This window comes from Lepidochelys olivacea (genome assembly GCF_965140295.1).
Source record: "Lepidochelys olivacea isolate rLepOli2 genome assembly, chromosome: 17".
NCBI classification, from domain to species: Eukaryota; Metazoa; Chordata; order Testudines; family Cheloniidae; genus Lepidochelys; species Lepidochelys olivacea.
Genome location: NC_140427.1, coordinates 23,519,385 through 23,538,240, shown reverse-complemented (window position 1 = coordinate 23,538,240; position 18,856 = coordinate 23,519,385). Strand labels below are relative to the sequence as shown.

At 42.3% G+C, this 18,856-nt stretch overlaps 1 protein-coding gene across 1 annotated transcript in view; it reads left to right on the top strand.

Moving 5' to 3' along the window:
- HSF5 (heat shock transcription factor 5) overlaps positions 1 to 18,856 on the top strand; it is a gene marked incomplete at both ends in the record, with an annotated part of 65,670 nt that overhangs the window by 15,076 nt on the left and 31,738 nt on the right. Inside the window, 2 exons of the mRNA XM_084650641.1 lie at positions 4,554 to 5,081; positions 9,595 to 9,772. Of these exons, the coding sequence (XP_084506767.1) occupies positions 4,554 to 5,081; positions 9,595 to 9,772 (706 nt within the window). The remainder of the gene's footprint in view (positions 1 to 4,553; positions 5,082 to 9,594; positions 9,773 to 18,856) is intronic.

Genomic DNA, 18,856 nt, shown 5'->3' with positions numbered 1-18,856 from the left:
AAGATTACAAGGATTCTTTATAATGGAAAGGGTTATGCACCCTAAATATAGGAGTTACTACCAGCTACTGCTAATATTTGTGTACACTTGGTGGTATTATAGCTGTGAGGGCCAGGTTTTCCAAAGGTATTCAGGTGCATACTGGGACTTTTGAAAAGTGATTAAGCAGGTTAAGCCACCTGCAGAAGTACCCACCTGCAGAAGTAAAGAAACAGATTGATAGAGCCAGAAGAGTTCCCAGAAGTTACCTACTACAGGACAGGCCTAACAAAGAAAATAACAGAACGCCACTAGCCGTCACCTTCAGCCCCCAACTAAAACCCCTCCAACGCATTATTAAGGATCTACAACCTATCCTAAAGGATGACCCAACACTCTCACAAATCTTGGGAGACAGGCCAGTCCTTGCCTACAGACAGCCCCGCAACCTGAAGCAAATACTCACCAACAACCACATACCACACAACAGAACCACTAACCCAGGAACTTATCCTTGCAACAAAGCCCGTTGCCAATTGTGCCCACATATCTATTCAGGGGACACCATCACAGGGCCTAATCACATCAGCCACACTATCAGAGGCTCGTTCACCTGCACATCCACCAATGTGATATATGCCATCATGTGCCAGCAATGCCCCTCTGCCATGTACATTGGTCAAACTGGACAGTCTCTACGTAAAAGAATAAATGGACACAAATCAGATGTCAAGAATTATAACATTCATAAACCAGTCGGAGAACACTTCAATCTCTCTGGTCACGCAATCACAGACATGAAGGTCGCTATCTTAAAACAAAAAAACTTCAAATCCAGACTCCAGCGAGAAACTGCTGAATTGGAATTCATTTGCAAATTGGATACTATTAATTTAGGCTTAAATAGAGACTGGGAGTGACTAAGTCATTATGCAAGGTAGCCTGTTTCCTCTTGTTTTTTCCTACCCCCCCCCCCCCAGATGTTCTGGTTTAACTTGGATTTAAACTTGAAGAGTGGTCAGTTTGGATGAGCTATTACCAGCAGGAGAGTGAGTTTGTGTGTGTATGGGGGTGGGGGGGATGTGAGAGAACCTGGATTTGTGCAGGAAATAGCCCAACTTGATTGTCATGCACATTGTGTAAAGAGTTGTCACTTTGGATGGGCTATCACCAGCAGGAGAGTGAATTTGTGTGGGGGGGTGGAGGGTGAGAAAACCTGGATTTGTGCTGGAAATGGCCCACCTGATGATCACTTTAGATAAGCTATTACCAGCAGGACAGTGGGGTGGGAGGAGGTATTGTTTCATATTCTCTGTGTATATATAAAGTCTGCTGCAGTTTCCACGATATGCATCTGATGAAGTGAGCTGTAGCTCACGAAAGCTTATGCTCTAATAAATTGGTTAGTCTCTAAGGTGCCACAAGTACTCCTTTTCTTTTTAGGCACCTAAATACTTTGAAATCTGGCCTATAGTGCCTAGTGACAGATAGAGTTATGATTGCCTGCGTATCTCCATTCCAAAAGGCCTGTTTTCAATTTCTTACAACTTTGTCTGATTTACACTTTTCAGGATGAAATTTTCTAGGTTTTTCTCTACCCGGAAGAGAATATTCCTGTGGTGTTTAAGCAAAAACAGTTTTACTGGTTCTTGGTTTTCATTTCCTTCTTTAGAAGGAAGTGAGTGACAAAAAATGTTGGTTGTCTAGTTTTTTTCCTTAAAAAACAAAACAAACAAAAAACAACTTCTACCAACTCATAGGGAAAGTAGAAACTTGAAATTTGGTACAGTGGTAGTCCATAGATTGGACATATGCCTTTCAGTGGTCTAGTAAAAATCTCTGATTTGGATGAATAAAAGGACCTGTTTCTCTCTCTCTCACACACACACACAGAGTTAAGTTTTTTAAAATAACAATAAGGGTCTTTTTAATAATGATATCCTAATATTCTGTTCACACTTTGTGTGTAATGATGCCGTGTCGAATTTTGTATCTCCTATCTGTGCTCAAGTACCCCTGTTTCCAAAAACTTACAGAATGTGAAGAGGACAGCTTCAGCCCTCAAGGTTTGACACTGTTTGTCCAATATTCCGTGTCCTGCATTTCACTTGTGCAAGATGATACCTTGTTTTTTCTGAGGTTATATTATGCCTGGAATGCTGAATCAACTTCCTATCATTTTACATGTTAGAAGTCTGTCTTTTTCAAAAATACAAGAGCCTATGCTCTCCTTTGTATTTTTCCACTGATGCTGAAACAGGGTTGTAAAAGTCTTCAAAAGACCAAGAACAGTGCTGGTGTTTGAAAAATATATCTGACGCCTTCTGCTAGACTTTGGGTGGATAGAGAGTAAGAGAACCTTAACATACCCATTATTGGTCAAGCCTAAGTTGTAAGTATGATGCATTCTTTCCGGAGCAAGACCTTGGAGTTTACTGACCACAAAGACTCAAAGATCTGAGATCTTAGTTCCACAGCTTTTCAGAGTGGACCTTTACACTTCCGGAGAGGGAAAGGGTGACAAGGATCAGTAGGAAGACTGTAGGTCCAGGTTACATACTGCCAGTTGTTAATTTTTGTATTAGTGAGGATGGCATCTAGCACTTGAGTTAAACCAAGATACCCCAAAATAGCTTTAAAATATTAAATTCGGGTAGGGGGAAAAATCTCAAAAGTCCTTTGAAGGCAATATGAACCCCTGTTAGGAAAATGTACAGAATGCAGATAACATAACTCTATTGTAAATACTTTTTAAAAAATATGATAAAATGGGTTAGGATGATAATATCCTTGACTGGTAGAATCACAATGGTGAAAATGACGCTTCTCCCTAGGATTACATTCTTACTGCAAAGACTTCTAAAAGAAATCCCTATCTAATTACTATTTATGATGTTACAATTTATTTGGGGGCAAACAAAATTCCTAGGTTTAATGTAATAAAAGATATAGTATAAGCCAATATTGGAAAGAGGATAAGCAGCCTCAGATATTGGGAGGTGGAGGGAATATTGGACATCACAATTATGGCCTTCATTCTGTGGTGTTATGAAGTTTTCTCTCTGCTTTAGTGACAATAATTTTCTTCTCAAACTATCTGAGACTTGCTTAAATTTCTTTTGCCTTACTGAAAAAAAGGGAGCGAGAGAGAGAGAGAGCGAGCACGCTAGCCCTCCACTAACAAAAATTAGATGCTTCCCTCCAAAGTTCTCAACATTGGGCATAAGAGAAATTTTGAATACATGCGGAGTACCCTGAAGCCTATTTCTGGAGATACAAATGGGGCAAAAGTGGACCTGCAAAGAGTAAGGCAGGTGTTTAAGGGGAAGTAATTGATGGACCTGAGACACTACTAAGAACTTGATGAGAACACAGGTTTGGCTGCTAAAGATAATAGTGTTGATGTAATAGACTAAGAGTTCTGTAAGACATTTTGCTTGGTACTGCATGACAAGAAAGATGCAAAATTAACATGGCATACATTAAATGGATTAAAAGCTGGCTAATTAATAGGTCTCAAAATGTAATTGTAAACGGGGGATCATCCTTGAACAGGTGTGTCTCTATTGGGATCCTGTAGGGATCAGTTCTTGGCCCTATGCAATTTAACATTTTATTAATGATCTGGAAGAAAACATAAAATCAACAGTTACAAAGTTTGCAGATGACACAAAAATTAGGGGAGTAGTAAACAATGAAGAGGAAAGGTCACTGATTCAGACCTCTCTAGATTGCTTGGTAAGCTGGGTTCAAGAAAACACTACATTTTTATACGGTTAAGTGTACATTTATACATCTAGGAAAAAAGAATGTAGATGTACTTACACAATGAGGGACTCTGGGAAGCAGTGACTCTGAAAAAGATTTGGGGGTTGTGGTGGATAATCAGCTGAATATGAGCTCCCAGTTTGGTGCTGTAGCCAAAAGGACTAATGCTTTCCTTGAATGTGTAAACAGGGAAATCTCAAGTAGGAGTAGAGAGTTATTTTACATATGAATCTGGCACTGGTGAGACTGCTGGTAGAGGACTGTGTCCAGTTCTGTTGTCCACACATTCAAGAAAAATGTTGATTGATTGGTGATGGTTCAGATAAGAGCCAGAGAATAGTTAAAGGATTAGAAAACATGCCTTTTTATAGTTACAGAGTCAAGGAGCTCAGTCTATTTAGCTTAAGGAGAAGGTGAAGGGATGACTTGATTAGTCTATAAGTACCTACATGGGGAGCAGATATTTGATAATGGGCTCTTCAGTCTTGCAAAGAAAGATATAACATGATCTAATGTCTGGAAGTTGAAGCTAGACCTATTCAGACTGGAAATAAAGTGTAAATTTTTAACAGCAAAAGTAATTAAGCATTGGAACAATTTACCCAGGGTCATGGTGGTTTTCTCCATCACTGATAATTTTTAAATCAAGATTGGATGTTATTTTAAAGATGTGCTCTAGGAATTATTTTGGGGAAGCTCTAGTGTGCCTTCTGGCCTTGGAACTGATGAAGCTAAGAAACTTTGAATATATCTAATATTGTAGTAATATTTTTCTTATTACAGTCCATTGCATTTTGTTTTCCCAGAATCCTCCAATGCAGTCATCATACCCAGTTGAATTTTTGCCATCTAACTGGCCATGCAATACAGCTGATGAAAACAAGAAGACAGAAGTAAACCTAGAGGCTGTCTTTCAGATTGTAGATGAGATGCATTCATCCCCCAAGTTAGAGATGGTGAAGGTGGAACCTGTGGAGAACCAGTGTCCAACCCCACAGCCTAATGCAGGCCAGCAATTGATCATTAACCCTGGGAATAATGATGCACCTTCCTCGAGTCACGCCAGCCAGCTGGAGCCTCTTACACCTGTAGGTTCTGATATTACATTTATGGTGGGAACAGATCAAGCAATAGCCTGTTCTTTGCCACAGTCTTCTGAATTTATTTATACTATCCACACCACCGAGCCTGTAGAGAACACTGCTGCACAAACGGTGCAGGAACCTGCAGACACACAGGAAGCACATGCGAAACTGAAAGAACAGATGAGCCATGCTTCAGCTCAGTCTTCAGTGGTGTTTCTTCAGGAGGGACTGCCATTCAGTCCACAGCAGGTATGGGGTAAAGGAACACTGCAATATGTGTTCCTGTACTACAGGATATTCTGCTGTGATAACTACGCTATACTACAGTGAGGGCCTGGTCCTACAAACTTCTTGTGTGAGTAGTCCCATTGAAGTAACTTACATAAAACTGTGAGAAACTAAAGGGTTGGCTGGATTGGACTTCTAGGGTCAGATTCCCAGCCAATGTAAATCCGCATCACTCCATTGTGATCTGTCCCTTAGTATTTACTATGTCTTATGTCACTAAGGGCAGGTCTTAAGGGGTTAAGTCGACCGAAGGGATAACTCAGTGGTTTGAGCATTGGCCTGCTAAACCCAGGGTTGTGAGTTCAATCCTTGAGGGGGCCAGTTAGGGATCTGGGGCAAAAATTGGGGATTGGTCCTGCTTTGAGCAGTGGGTTGGACTAGATGACCTCCTGAGGTCCCTTCCAACCCTGATATTCTATGATTCTATGATTCTAAGTTACGCAACTCCAGCTACGTGAATAACAGAGCTGGAGTAGACGTACTTTAGGTCGACTTATTGCGTTGTCTACACGGCGCTGGGTCAACGGGAGAAATTCTCCCGTCAACTTACCTTATGCTTCTCTTTCCGGTGGAGTATTGGAGTCGACGGGAGAGCGAGTGGTGGTCAATTTAGCAGGTCTTCACTAGACCCGCTAAATCAGCCCCTGGTGGATCAATTGCTGCAGCATCGATCCATGGTAAGCCCTAAGCTTTTGTTTACACTGGAACTTCTTCGGCAAAACTTTTGTTTTACTGATGAAAAGAGCCGGTGTGAACAGCTCTTTGTCGGCAGGAAGACTTTCCTGCCGACAAAGTCGCTGCTGCTCGTGGCGAGGTGGAAGTTTTTTGTCAGCAGGAGAGCTTTCTCCTGCCGACAAACAGCAGCTGCACTGCATGCCTTTTAGCAGCATGGCTGTGGCAGCACAGCCGTGTCACTAAAAGCAAGGTACTGTACACAAAGCCTTAGTGTTATTCCAAAACACTGAGCAATTAATTTGAGTGACCATTAGTATTCTTAATTTATGCACACTATTTAACTCAATTTTTTTGGTTCATTGAGGAAAGATTTCTCTGAACCTTGTGTATTGTAATATCCCATACTTGGTTTGATTGTTCTTTCTAGACATACAAAGTAAAGATGAGCAGGACAGGATGTGCAGGGGACATGTATCCTGTATTAATGAGAGTGCTGGTGTATGGCTGCCAAGTTATTTCCGCATAGAAGTGAGGCCTGAAATGTGAGATACAGGGTTAAACACCAGTTTATCAAGAGATTGTGACTAAATCCAGGTCTTTCCAGACATGCCCACTCTGTCTACTTCCATCTTTTACACATTACACTGGAGAGAAAGGCATGAGTGCTTAGGGGGCTACCACTCAAAGCAAAGATTTATCCCTAGCATTTAACCATGGCTGGTCAAAAGCTTTAATCTAAACGGTTTTTGATGGGAAATTGGGTTTTCCATTAAATGGAATTTTTTGTATTAAAAAAAAATCTGTCTACTTTCCATGGAAAACTTACATGATTATTTAACCAAAAAACTGAAATATTTTGATACAGGTATCCTATTGTGCTATCTCATGGAAGTTGAAATTTGGTTTCCTCGTGTCCCCATTCTCTATGGGCTAAGCTTCCCAGCTCAGCTACATCTCCCATGATTCATCATGACCAGAGACTCCCCTGGTGAAGCTGTCTCCCTACACCAGGAGAGGAGAGGTGTATCAGGTGAGATGTCTGACCAGGGAGCCCAGCCCTTGGAGGAGAAAGGGAGCACGACAGCACTTACAAATCAAAATATTTTGGATTTCAGATTTTCACCAGGATCTTACTTTCCATGGAAAAGTTTGCTCAAACAATTGTCTTTACAAGTTGTTGCAAAATTTTTAGCAGGGGAAAAGCCTATATTCTGTCTAGTTCTTCATTTAACCTTATTTGGACCATGAATCTGCTTCCATTTATGCTTGCACTGCAGAGCAACATCTATTCACATCTTTGCAGCACTTATAGAATCATAGAAGATTAGGGTTGGAAGAGACCTTAGGAGGTCATCAAGTCCAACCCCCTGCTCAAAGCAGGACCAGCACCAACTAAATCATCCCAGCCAGGGCTTTGTCAAGCTGGGCCTTAAAAACCTCTAAGGATGGAGATTTCACCACCTCCCTAGGTAACCCTTTCCAGTCCTTCACCACCCTCCTAGTGAAATAGTTTTTCCTAATATCCAACCTAGACCTCCCCCACTGCAACTTGAGACCATTGCTTCTTGTTCTGCCATCTGCCACCACTGAGAACAGCCAAGTGCCATCGTCTTTGGAACCCCCCTTCAGGTAGTTGAAGACTGCTATCAAATCCCCCCTCACTCATCTCTTTTGCAAGCTAAACAAGCCCAGTTCCCTCAGCCTCTTCTCGTAAGTCATGTGCCCCAGCCCCCTAATCATTTTTGTTGCCCTCTGCTGGACTCTCTCCAATTTGTACACATCCTTTCTGTAGTGTGGGGCCCAAAACTGGGCACAGTACTCCAAATGTGGCCTCACCAGTGCCGAATAGAGGGGAATAATCACTTCCCTCGATCTGCTGGCCATACTCCTACTAATGCAGCCCAATATGCTATTAGCCTTCTTGGCAACAAGGTTATACTGCTGACTCATATCCAGTTTCTCGTCCACTGTAATCCCCAGGTCCTTTTCTGCAGAACTGCTGCTTAACCAGTCGGTCCCCAGCCTGTAGCGGTGCATGGGATTCTTTCATCCTAAGTGCAGGACTCCTGCACTTGTCCTTGTTGAACCTCATCAGATTTCTTTTAGCCCAATCCTCCAATTTGTCTAGGTCACTCTGGACCCTATAGGTTCCAGGCCATTTTAGCATTACATTAATTGTGGTTAAAGAAACAACCCCTCTATTTTTGATAGTTATTAACCTTCAGAAAAACTTGTTTTCAAGCTGAAATTTTTCATGAGTGTTCTTAACACAACGGTATACCTAGTGTGAGAGGGTTGGGCCAGATGGCTACAGGAGAGTGATCGAAGGCAGGTATATTAGCCCCAGGTTAAGTCGGTCCCTTTTCCCTGGGTAAGGGAGCAGGGAAGGTTCCAGAACAATCAGGAACTTTCTGGAAGCAATTAAGGCAGACAGGCTGATTAGAACACCTGCAGCCAATCAAGAAGCTGCCAAAATCAATTCAGACAGGCAGGCTAATCAGGGCACCTGGGTTTAAAAAGGAGCTCACTTCAGTTTGTGGCGTGCGTGCAAGGAGCTGGGAACAAGAGGCGCAAGAAGCTGAGAGTGAGAAGGTGTACTACTGGAAGACTGAGAAATACAAGCATTATCAGAAATCAGGAGGAAAGTCCTGTGGTGAGAATAAAGAAGGTGTTGGGAGGAGGCCATGGGGAAGTAGCCCAGGGAGTTGTAGCTGTCGTGCAGCTGTTACAGGAGCCACTGTAGACAGCTGTAATCCACAGGGCCCTGGGCTGGAACTCAGAGTAGAGGGCGGGCTCGGGTTCCTCCCATCCCTCCATCTCCCCAACTTCCTACTTGATACCGGAGGAGTTGACCTGGACTGTGGGTTCCACCGGAGGGGAAGGTCTCTGGCCTGATCCACTGGGTAGATCAGAAGAGACTGCGGGAATTGTTCTTCTTCCTTTTCCCCATAGCCAGTGATGAGGCTAACTGAATGAACGGCAGATTTGAGCCATGAAAGTGGCCAAACTGAGGGCTGCCGTGAACCTCTGAGGCGAGCAAATCCGACAATAAGCGCAGGACCTACCAAGGCAAAGGAGGAACTTTCACACTAGATATCAACAAACAATTTTGGCCAGACATCCTGTCCCCTTATTGCATATACTCTCAAACCTGTTTATTAATAGGTTGGACAAGTTCTGGCACTTTGAGACTGCAGCTGACAACTATCTTGCTGAATGATAACATCATTTGAGATATGAGTATATGCTGATACAATGAAAAAATCTGAAAACTAGTTTTTATTTTGTAATATTTACTTAAACCGAATAATGTTACTGTGTAAAATATCACTTTGCTTAAATACTAGACTTAGAGACATTTTTAGAAATGCACATAGAATTGTGGCAGCTGTGCATGTAAGTGGCTAGTTAGATGCCTTACTAGTCATTGGAGTATACAGTTACACCTCTTTAGCACTCGTTTAAAAATCTGACCTTGAAGATTTTTTTTTGTTAAATATTATGTTAGGATGGAGCTCAAATTGCTGATGTCATAAGTGATATTACAGATCACCAAGATGCTCAGAAATACCAATTTTAAAAAAAGAGAGCTTTTATTTTTACATTTATTTTACACAGTTTATACCTTATGAAAATCAGACCAGTTTTCTTTAATGGCATTTAAGCTCCAAGTAGTGTTTTCTGTTTGTAGAATGTCCCTTGAAGTGGATGTTCCATGAGAGAGAGAGCTATTTATCTACATTAAATCCCCTAAAGTGATTACAGAAAGTATTGAGTGGGTTTTGATTTTTTTTTAAAGGTGGATCCCAGTATTAAGTGTCAAACCAACCCATCAGAGACAGTTTTGTCTTCGGAGCAGGTAGGATTCCTTATTTCAGATGTGGGACCTGTGAGCAAATCTGTCAAAGACACAGCTTCATGCATACAAACCAGGTGCAGAGAGAGAAGAAGCAGTTCACAGAAGGGCAAGTCTCCTGGTAAGAATTGGGTCCATAGCTTTACCAGTGTTTCCTGTGACTGGTGACTAAGGAGCCATGTAGTCAAGACAGAGAAAATGATGAACAGTGTAAGGCTTGGTCTACACTTGAAAGTTATACAAGTATACCTATTTTGCATAATTGTGTACTGTTTTTTTAACTGAAATAATTATACCAGTACAACCACTGATATTGCCTGTACAGTTGTACAGGTATAAAGGTGCCTTATACCAGTATAGCTTATTTTCCTTTCCATACAGGAATAAACTGTACCATAGAATCATAGAATATCAGGGTTGGAAGAGACCTCAGGAGGTCATCTAGTCCAACCCCCTGCTCAAAGCAGGACCAATCCCCAACTAAGTCATCCCAGCCAGGGCTTTGTCAAGCCTGACCTTAAAAACTTGTAAGGAAGGAGATTCCATCACCTCCGTAGGTAACCCATTCCAGTGCTTCACCACCCTCCTAGTGAAAAAGTTTTTCCTAATATCCATCCTAAACCTCCCCCACTGCAACTTGAGACCATTACTCCTCATTCTGTCATCTGCTATCACTGAGAACAGTCTAGATCCATCTTCTTTGGAACCCCCTTTCAGGTAGTTGAAAGCAGCTGTCAAATCTCCCCTCATTCTTCTCTTCCGCAGACTAAACAATCCCAGTTCCCTCAGCCTCTCCTCATAAGTCATGTGTTCCAGTCCCCTAATAATTTTTGTTGCCCTCCGTTGGACGTTTTCCAATTTTTAAAAAATCCTTCTTGTAGTGTGGGGCCCAAAACTGGACACGGTACTCCAGATAAAAAGAAAAGGAGTACTTGTGGCACCTTAGAGACTAACCAGTTTATTTGAGCATAAGCTTTTGTGAGCTACAGCTCACTTCATCGGATGCATACTATGGAAAATACAGAAGATGTTTTTATACACACAGACCATGAAAAAAATGGGTGTTTATCACTACAAAAGGTTTTCTCTCCCCCCACCCCACTCTCCTGCTGGTACTAACTTATCTAAAGTGATCACTCTCCTTACAATGTGTATGATAATCAAGGTGGGCCATTTCCAGCACAAATCCAGGGTTTAACAAGAACGTCTGAGGAACAGTGTGGGGGGGGAAGGAATAAACAAGGGGAAATAGGTTACTTTTTATAATGACTGAACCATTCCCAGTCTCTATTCAAGCCTAAGTTAATTGTATCCAATTTGTAAATTAATTCCAATTCAGCAGTCTCTCGTTGGAGTCTTTTCGAAGTTTTTTTGTTGAAGGAAAGTCACTTTGAGATCAGAAATCGAGTGACCAGAGAGATTGAAGTGTTCTCCGACTGGTTTATGAATGTTATAATTCTTGACATCTGATTTGTGTCCATTTATTCTTTTACGTAGAGACTGTCCAGTTTGACCAATGTACATGGCAGAGGGGCATTGCTGGCACATGATGGCATATATCACATTGGTAGATGTGCAGGTGAACGAGCCTCTGATAGTGTGGCTGATGTTATTGGGCCCTGTGATGATGTCCCCTGAATAGATATTTGGGCACAGTTGGCAACGGGCTTTGTTGCAAGGATAGGTTCCTGGGTTAGTGGTTCTGTTGTGTGGTATGTGGTTGCTGGTGAGTATTTGCTTCAGGTTGGGGGGCTGTCTGTAGGCAAGCACTGGCCTGTCTCCCAAGGTCTGTGAGAGTGTTGGGTCGTCCTTCAGGATAGGTTGTAGATCCTTGATAATGCGTTGGAGGGGTTTTAGTTGGGGGCTGAAGATGACGGCTAATGGCGTTCTGTTATTTTCTTTGTTTGGCCTGTCCTGTAGTAGGTGACTTCTGGGAACTCTTCTGGCTCTGTCAATCTGTTTCTTCGCTTCAGCAGGTGGGTATTGTAGTTGTAAGAAAGCTTGACAGAGATCTTGTAGGTGTTTGTCTCTGTCTGAGGGGTTGGAGCAAATGCGGTTGTATCGCAGAGCTTGGCTGTAGACGATGGATCGTGTGGTGTGGTCAGGGTGAAAGCTGGAGGCATGCAGGTAGGAATAGCAGTCAGTAGGTTTCCGGTATACGGTGGTGTTTATGTGACCATTGTTTATTAGCACTGTAGTGTCCAGGAAGTGGATCTCTTGTGTGGACTGGACCAGGCTGAGGTTGGTGGTGGGATGGAAATTGTTAAAATCATGGTGGAATTCCTCAAGGGCTTCTTTTCCATGGGTCCAGATGATGAAGATGTCATCAATATAGCGCAAGTAGTGTAGGGGCGTTAGGGGACGAGAGCTGAGGAAGTGTTGTTCTAAGTCAGCCATAAAAATGTTGGCATACTGTGGGGCCATGCGGGTACCCATAGCAGTGCCGCTGATTTGAAGGTATACATTGTCCCCAAATATAAAATAGTTAGGGGTAAAGACAAAATCGCAAAGTTCAGCCACCAGGTTAGCCGTGACATTATTGTGGATAGTGTTCTTGACGGCTTGTAGTCCATCTTTGTGTGGAATGTTGGTGTAGAGGGCTTCTACATCGATAGTGGCCAGAATGGTGTTTTCAGGAAGATCACCGATGGATTGTAGTTTCCTCAGGAAGTCAGTGGTGTCTCAAAGGTAGCTGGGAGTGCTTGTAGCGTAGGGCCTGAGGAGGGAATCTACATATCCAGACAATCCTGCTGTCATGATGCCAATGCCTGAGATGATAGGGCGCCCAGGATTTCCAGGTTTATGGATTTTCAGTAGTAGATAGAATACCCCACGTCGGGGTTCCAGGAGTGTGCCTGCGGATTTGATCTTGTGCTTTTTCAGGGAGTTTCTTGAGCAAATGCTGTAGTTTCTTCTGGTAACTCTCAGTGGGATCAGAGGGTAATGGCTTGTAGAAAGTGGTGTTGAAGAGCTGCTGAGCAGCCTCTTGTTCATATTCCGACCTATTCATGATGACAACAGCACCTTCTTTGTCAGCCTTTTTGATTATGATGTCAGAGTTGTTTCTGAGGCTGTGGATGGCATTGTGTTCTGCAAGGCTGAGTTTGTGGGGCAAGTGATGCTGCTTTTCCACAATTTCAGCCCGTGCACGTCGGCGGAAGCAGTCTATGTAGAAGTCCAGTCTGCTGTCTCAACCTTCAGGAGGAGTTCACCTAGAATCCTTCTTTTTTTAGTGTTGGTAGGGAGGTCTTTGTGGATTAGTATGTTGTTCAGAGGTTTGTTGGAAATATTCCTTGAGTCGGAGACATCGAAAATAGGATTCTAGGTCACCACAGAACTGTATCATGTTCGTGGGGGTGGAGGGGCAGAAGGAGAGGCCCCGAGATAGGACAGTTGCTTCTGCTGGCTAAGAGTATAGTTGGATAAGTTAACAATATTGCTGGGTGGGTTGAGGGAACCATTGCTGTGGCCTCTTGTGGCATGTAGTAGTTTAGAAAGTTTAGTGTCCTTTTTCTTTTGTAGAGAAGCAAAGTGTGTGTTGTAAATGGCTTGTCTAGTTTTACTAAAGTCCAGCCACGAGGAATTTTGTGTGGAAGGTTGTTTTTTATGAGAGTATCCATTTTTGAGAGCTCATTCTTTATCTTTCCCTGTTTGCTGTAGAGGATGTTGATCAGGTGGTTCCAGTACTCCAGATGAGGCCTCACCAATGTTGAATAGAGGGGAACGATCACGTCCCTCGATCTCCTGGCAATGTCCCTACTTACACATCCCAAAATGCCATTGGCCTTCTTGGCAACAACGGCACACTATTAACTCATATCCAGGTTCTCATCCACTGTAACCCTTAGGTCCTTTTCTGCAGAAATGCTGCCTAGCCAGTCGGTCCCTAGTCTGTAGCGCAGTGCATGGGATTCTTCCATCCTAAGTGTAGGGCTCTGCACTTGTCCTTATTGAACCTCATCAGATTTGTTTTGGCCCAATCCTCTAATTTGTCTAGGGCCCTCTGTATCCTATCCCTACCCTCCAGCGTATCTACCTCTCCTCCCAGTTTAGTGTCATCTGCAAACTTGCTGAAGGTGCAATCCACACCATCCTCCAGATCATTAACGAAGATATTGAAGAAAACCAGCCCGAGGACCGTCCCTTGGGGCACTCCACTTGATACCGGCTGCCAACTAGACATCGAGCTGTTGATCACTACCTGTTGAGCCCGACAATCTAGCCAACTTTCTATCCACCTTATAGCCCATTCATCCAGCCCATACTTCTTTAACTTGCTGACAAGAATACTGTGGGAGACTGTGTCAAAAGCTTTGCTAAAGTCAAGGAATAACACGTCCACTGCTTTCCCCTCATCCATAGAGCTAGTTATCTCATCATAGAAGGCAAGTAGATTAGTCAGGCATGACTTGCCCTTGGTGAATCCATGCTGACCGTTCCTGATCACTTTCCTTTTCTCTAAGTGCTTCCGAATTGATTTCTTGAGGACTTGCTCCATGATTTTTCCGGGGACTGAGGTGAGGCTGACCGGCCTGTAGTTCCCAGGATCCTCCGTCCCTTTTTTAAAGATGGGCACTACATTAGCCTTTTTCCAGTCATCTGGGACCTCCCCCGATCGCCATGAGTTTTCAAAGATAATGGCCAATGGCTCTGCAATCACATCCACCAACTCCTTTAGCACTCATGGCTGCAGCGCATCTGGCCCCATAGACTTTTCCCAGCTTTTCTAAATAGTCCCCAACCACTTCTTTCTCCACAGAGGGCTGGTCCCCTTCTCCCCATGCTGCGCTGCCCAGTGCAGTAGTCTGGGAGCTGACCTTGTTCGTGAAGACAGAGGCAAAAAAAGCCTTGAGTACATTCACTTTTTCCACATCCTCTGTCACTAGGTTGCCTCCCTCATTCAGTAAGGGGCCCACACTTTCCTTGACTTTCTTCTTGTTGCTAACATACCTGAAGAAACCCTTCTTGTTACTCTTAACATCTCTTGCTAGCTGCAACTCCAGGTGTGATTTGGCCTTCCTGATTTCTCTCCTGCATGCCCGAGCAATATTTATATACTCTTCCCTGGTCATTTGTCCAATCTTCCACTTCTTGTAAGCTTCTTTTTTGTGTTTAAGATCAGCAAGGATTTCACTGTTAAGCCAAGCTGGTCGCCTGCCATAGTTACTCTTCTTTCTACACATCAGGATGGTTTGTCCCTGTAACCTCAATAAGGATTCTTTAAAATACAGCCAACTCTCCTGGACTCCTTTCCCCCTCATGTTATTCTCCCAGAGGATCTTGCCCATCTTTTCCCTGAGGGAGTCAAAGTCTGCTTTTCTGAAGTCCCGGGTCCGTATTCTGCTGCTTTCCTTTCTTCCTTGTGTCAGGATCCTGAACTTGACCATCTCATGGTCACTGCCTCCCAGATTCCCATCCACTTGTGCTTCCTCTACTAATTCTTCCCGGTTTGTGAGCAGCCGGTCAGGAAGAGCTCCGCCCGTAGTTGGTTCCTCCAGCACTTGCACCAGGAAATTGTCCTCTACAGTTCCCAAAAATTTCCTGGATTGTCTGTGCACCGCTATATTGCTCTCCCAGCAGATATCAGGGTGATTGAAGTCTCCCATGAGAACCAGGGCGTGTGATCTAGTAACTTCTGTGAGTTGCCAGAAGAAATCCTCGTCCACCTCATTCCCTTGGTTCGGTGGTCTATGGCAGACTCCCACCACAACATCACCCTTGTTGCTCACGCTTCTAAGCTTAATCCAGAGACACTCAGGTTTTTCTGCAGTTTCATACCGGAGCTCTGAGCAGTCATACTGCTTTCTTACATATAATGCAACCCCCCCACCTTTTCTGCCCTGCCTGTCCTTCCTGAACAGTTTATATCCATCCATGACAGTACTCCAGTCATGTGAGTTATCCCACCAAGTCTCTTTAATTTCAATCACATCATAATTCCTTGACTGTGCCAGGACTTCCAGTTCTCCCTGCTTCTTTCCCAGGCTTCTTGCATTTGTGTATTGGCACTTGAGATACCAGACGCACTTTACACTGGTATAACTTGTTCATACTAGGTGGGCTATATTGCTTTAACAATATGGTATAGTTAAACTACGCTGATTCGGTTAATTCAGAACAATTTTTATCTATAAAGAAGCCCTAAATAGTTTCAATGTTTACTTTCAAGTGACTTTTTTTGGAATATTTCTTGTTGAAGTAGAATAATTAGCTCAATCTTAATTTCATGCTAATTACCACACAAACTTTTTAAAAGTGAAATTATCAGTAATTGTAATGCCTTTCAAGGATATTCAGGGTTGGTTTGGGTTTTTTTGTTGTGGTGGTGGTGTGTGTTTTTTTGTTTAATGTAAACCCCCAAAATTTGGAGTTCAAGTGCTTGCATATGTCCGCTCCACTCCAGGAATGTGCGCGACCAATGCATTGGTGCTGGAGAGTTTTCCCTAGTGGTACCAGCCCTCCTTTTCCTCCTGCTTGAGCTGTGATATAAAGAGTGTAGCTGCTCTGCCCCTCCCTCAGTTTCTTTTTACAGTGTGTGGCTGGTAGTCAGAGTGGAGCATTCACTATGCCTTTGCATATAATCTACGCTTTTAGAATTTTCATAGAATCATAGAATATCAGGGTTGGAAGGGACTTCAGGAGGTCATCTAGTCCAACCCCCTGCTCAACACAGAACCAATCCCCAACTAAATCATCCCAGCCAGAGCTTTTTTAATTTTGCTAGTGTATAGAGTAGGGCTGTCAAGCGATTAATTGCACTGTTAAGCAATAACAGAATACCATTTATTTAAATATTTTTGGGTGTTTTCTATGTTTTCAAATATATTGATTTCAGTTACAACACAGAATACACAGTGTACAGTGCTCACTTTATTTTTTATTACAAATATTTGCACTGTAAAAAACAAGAAATAGTATTTTTCCATTCACCTAAGACAAGTGAGGTAGTGCAATCTCTTTATCATGAAAGTTGAACTTACAAGTGTAGAATTATATAAAGAAAAATAACTACATTCAAAAATAAAACTGTATAAATCTTCAGCACCTACAAGTCCACTCATTCCTATTTCTTGTTCAGCCAATCGCTCAGACAAACAAGTTTGTTTACATTTGCAGGAGATAATGCTGCCCGCTTGTTCACAATGTCACCTGAATGTGAGAACAGGTATTTTCATGGCACTGTTGTAGCTGGCATTGCAAGATATTTACATGCCAGATGCACTAAAGATTCATATGTCCCTTCATGCTTCAACCACCATTCCAGGGGACATGTGTCCATGCTGATGACGGGTTCTGCTCGATAAAAATCCAAAGGATTGCGGACCGACGCATGTTCATTTTCATCATCTGGGTCAGTTGCCACCAGCAGAAGGTTGATTTTTTTTTTTCATGGTTTGGGTTCTGTAGTTTCCGCATCGGAGTGTTGCTTTTTTAAGACTTCTGAAAGCATGCTCCACACCTCATCCCTCTCAGATTTTGGACAGCACTTCAGATTCTTAAACCTTGGGTCGAGTGCTGTAGCTATCGTTAGAAATCTCACATTGGTACTTTCTTTGCATTTTGTAAAATCTGCAGCAAAAGTGTTCTTAAAATGAACATGTGCTGAGTCATCACCCAAGACTACTATAACACGAAATATATGGCAGAATGCAGGTAAAATAGAGCCAGAGACATACAGTTCTCCCCCAAGGAGTTCAGTCACAAATTTAATTAACACATTTTTTTTTTTTTAACAAGCGTCATCATCATGGAAGCATGTCCTTTGGAATGATGGCCGAAGCATGAAGGGGCACACGAATGTTTATCATATCTGTCACGTAAATACGTCACAATGCTGGTTACAAAAGTCCCATGCAAACAGCTGTTCTCACTTCTGGTGACGTAAATAAGAAGAGGGCAGTATTATCTCCTGTAAATGTAAACAAACTTGTTTGTCTTAGCGATTGATTGAATGAGAAGTAGAACTGAGTGGACTTTTAGGCTCTAAAGTTTTGCATTGTTTTGTTTTTAAGTGCAGTTATATAACAACAAAAATCTACATTTGTAAGTTGCACTTTCATGATAAAGAAGTTGCACTACAATACTTGTATGAGGTGAACTGAAAAATATTATTTCTTTTGGGGGAGGGATAACTCAGTGGTTTGAGCATTGACCTGCTAAACCCAGGGTTGTGAGTTCAATTCTTGAGGGGGCCATTTAGGGATCTGGGGCAAAAATTGGAGATTGGTTCTGCTTTGAGCAGGGGGTTGGACTGGATGACCTCCTGAGATCCCTTGCAACCCTGATATTCTATGATTTTGTTTATCATTTTTACAATGCAAATATTTGTAATAAAAATAATATAAAGGGGGAAGTATACGCTTTGTATTCTGTGTTGTAATTGAAGTCAATATATTTGAAAATGTAGAAAAAATAAAAAAAATTAATAAATATCAATTAGTATTCTATTGTTTAACAATGCGATTTAAACTGCGATTAATTACGATTAATTTTTTTGAGTTAATCGTGTGCATTAACTGTGATTAATTGACAGTCCTAGTATAGAATTATTAGAATCACAGAATCATAGAATATCAGGGTTGGAAGGGACCTCAGGAGGTCATCTAGTCCATCTGTAGATGCTCTTTAACTTTTAAGTCATAAGGACACACTTTTTTTTTTTCTCTTTTTTTTTCTTATTTTTTATGTAGTTGATTTTTTTTATTGTTTGGGCTCTGCTTGGTCCTGGGAGTGCTTATGTCAAAGTCTCCTGGATTTAAATATTACTTACAGTGTTGGGTGTTGTTGCCCATTAGTGACCCTCATTCTCATTGGTCAGGAGTGTGTCACTTAGAGGTGTGTTCTGTTTCCAGAGGTATTAAGAAAAAGACACACAAGTGGAGGGACATGTGTCTCAGGGGTTACCTAATGCAGTGATCCTCAACCTTTTTTTTTTAACCTAATTTTAAATAGACAAATCTGCAGATCCCCAACTTCCTCCTCATTATTTTGTTGCTCATAATTTGTTTTTCATGTTACTTTAATAGTTATCACACATATTACTGTAGATAAATTATTATTTGACCAGTTCAACAAAAAGATAGCTAACTTAAAATATTGATATCTTACCTGGTACTCATGATAAATTATAGCATTGCTAGGTGATATTTGGGCGGGTGCTGGAGGGGGCTTGTGTGTGTGTGTGTGTGTACTGGGACAGGTACCT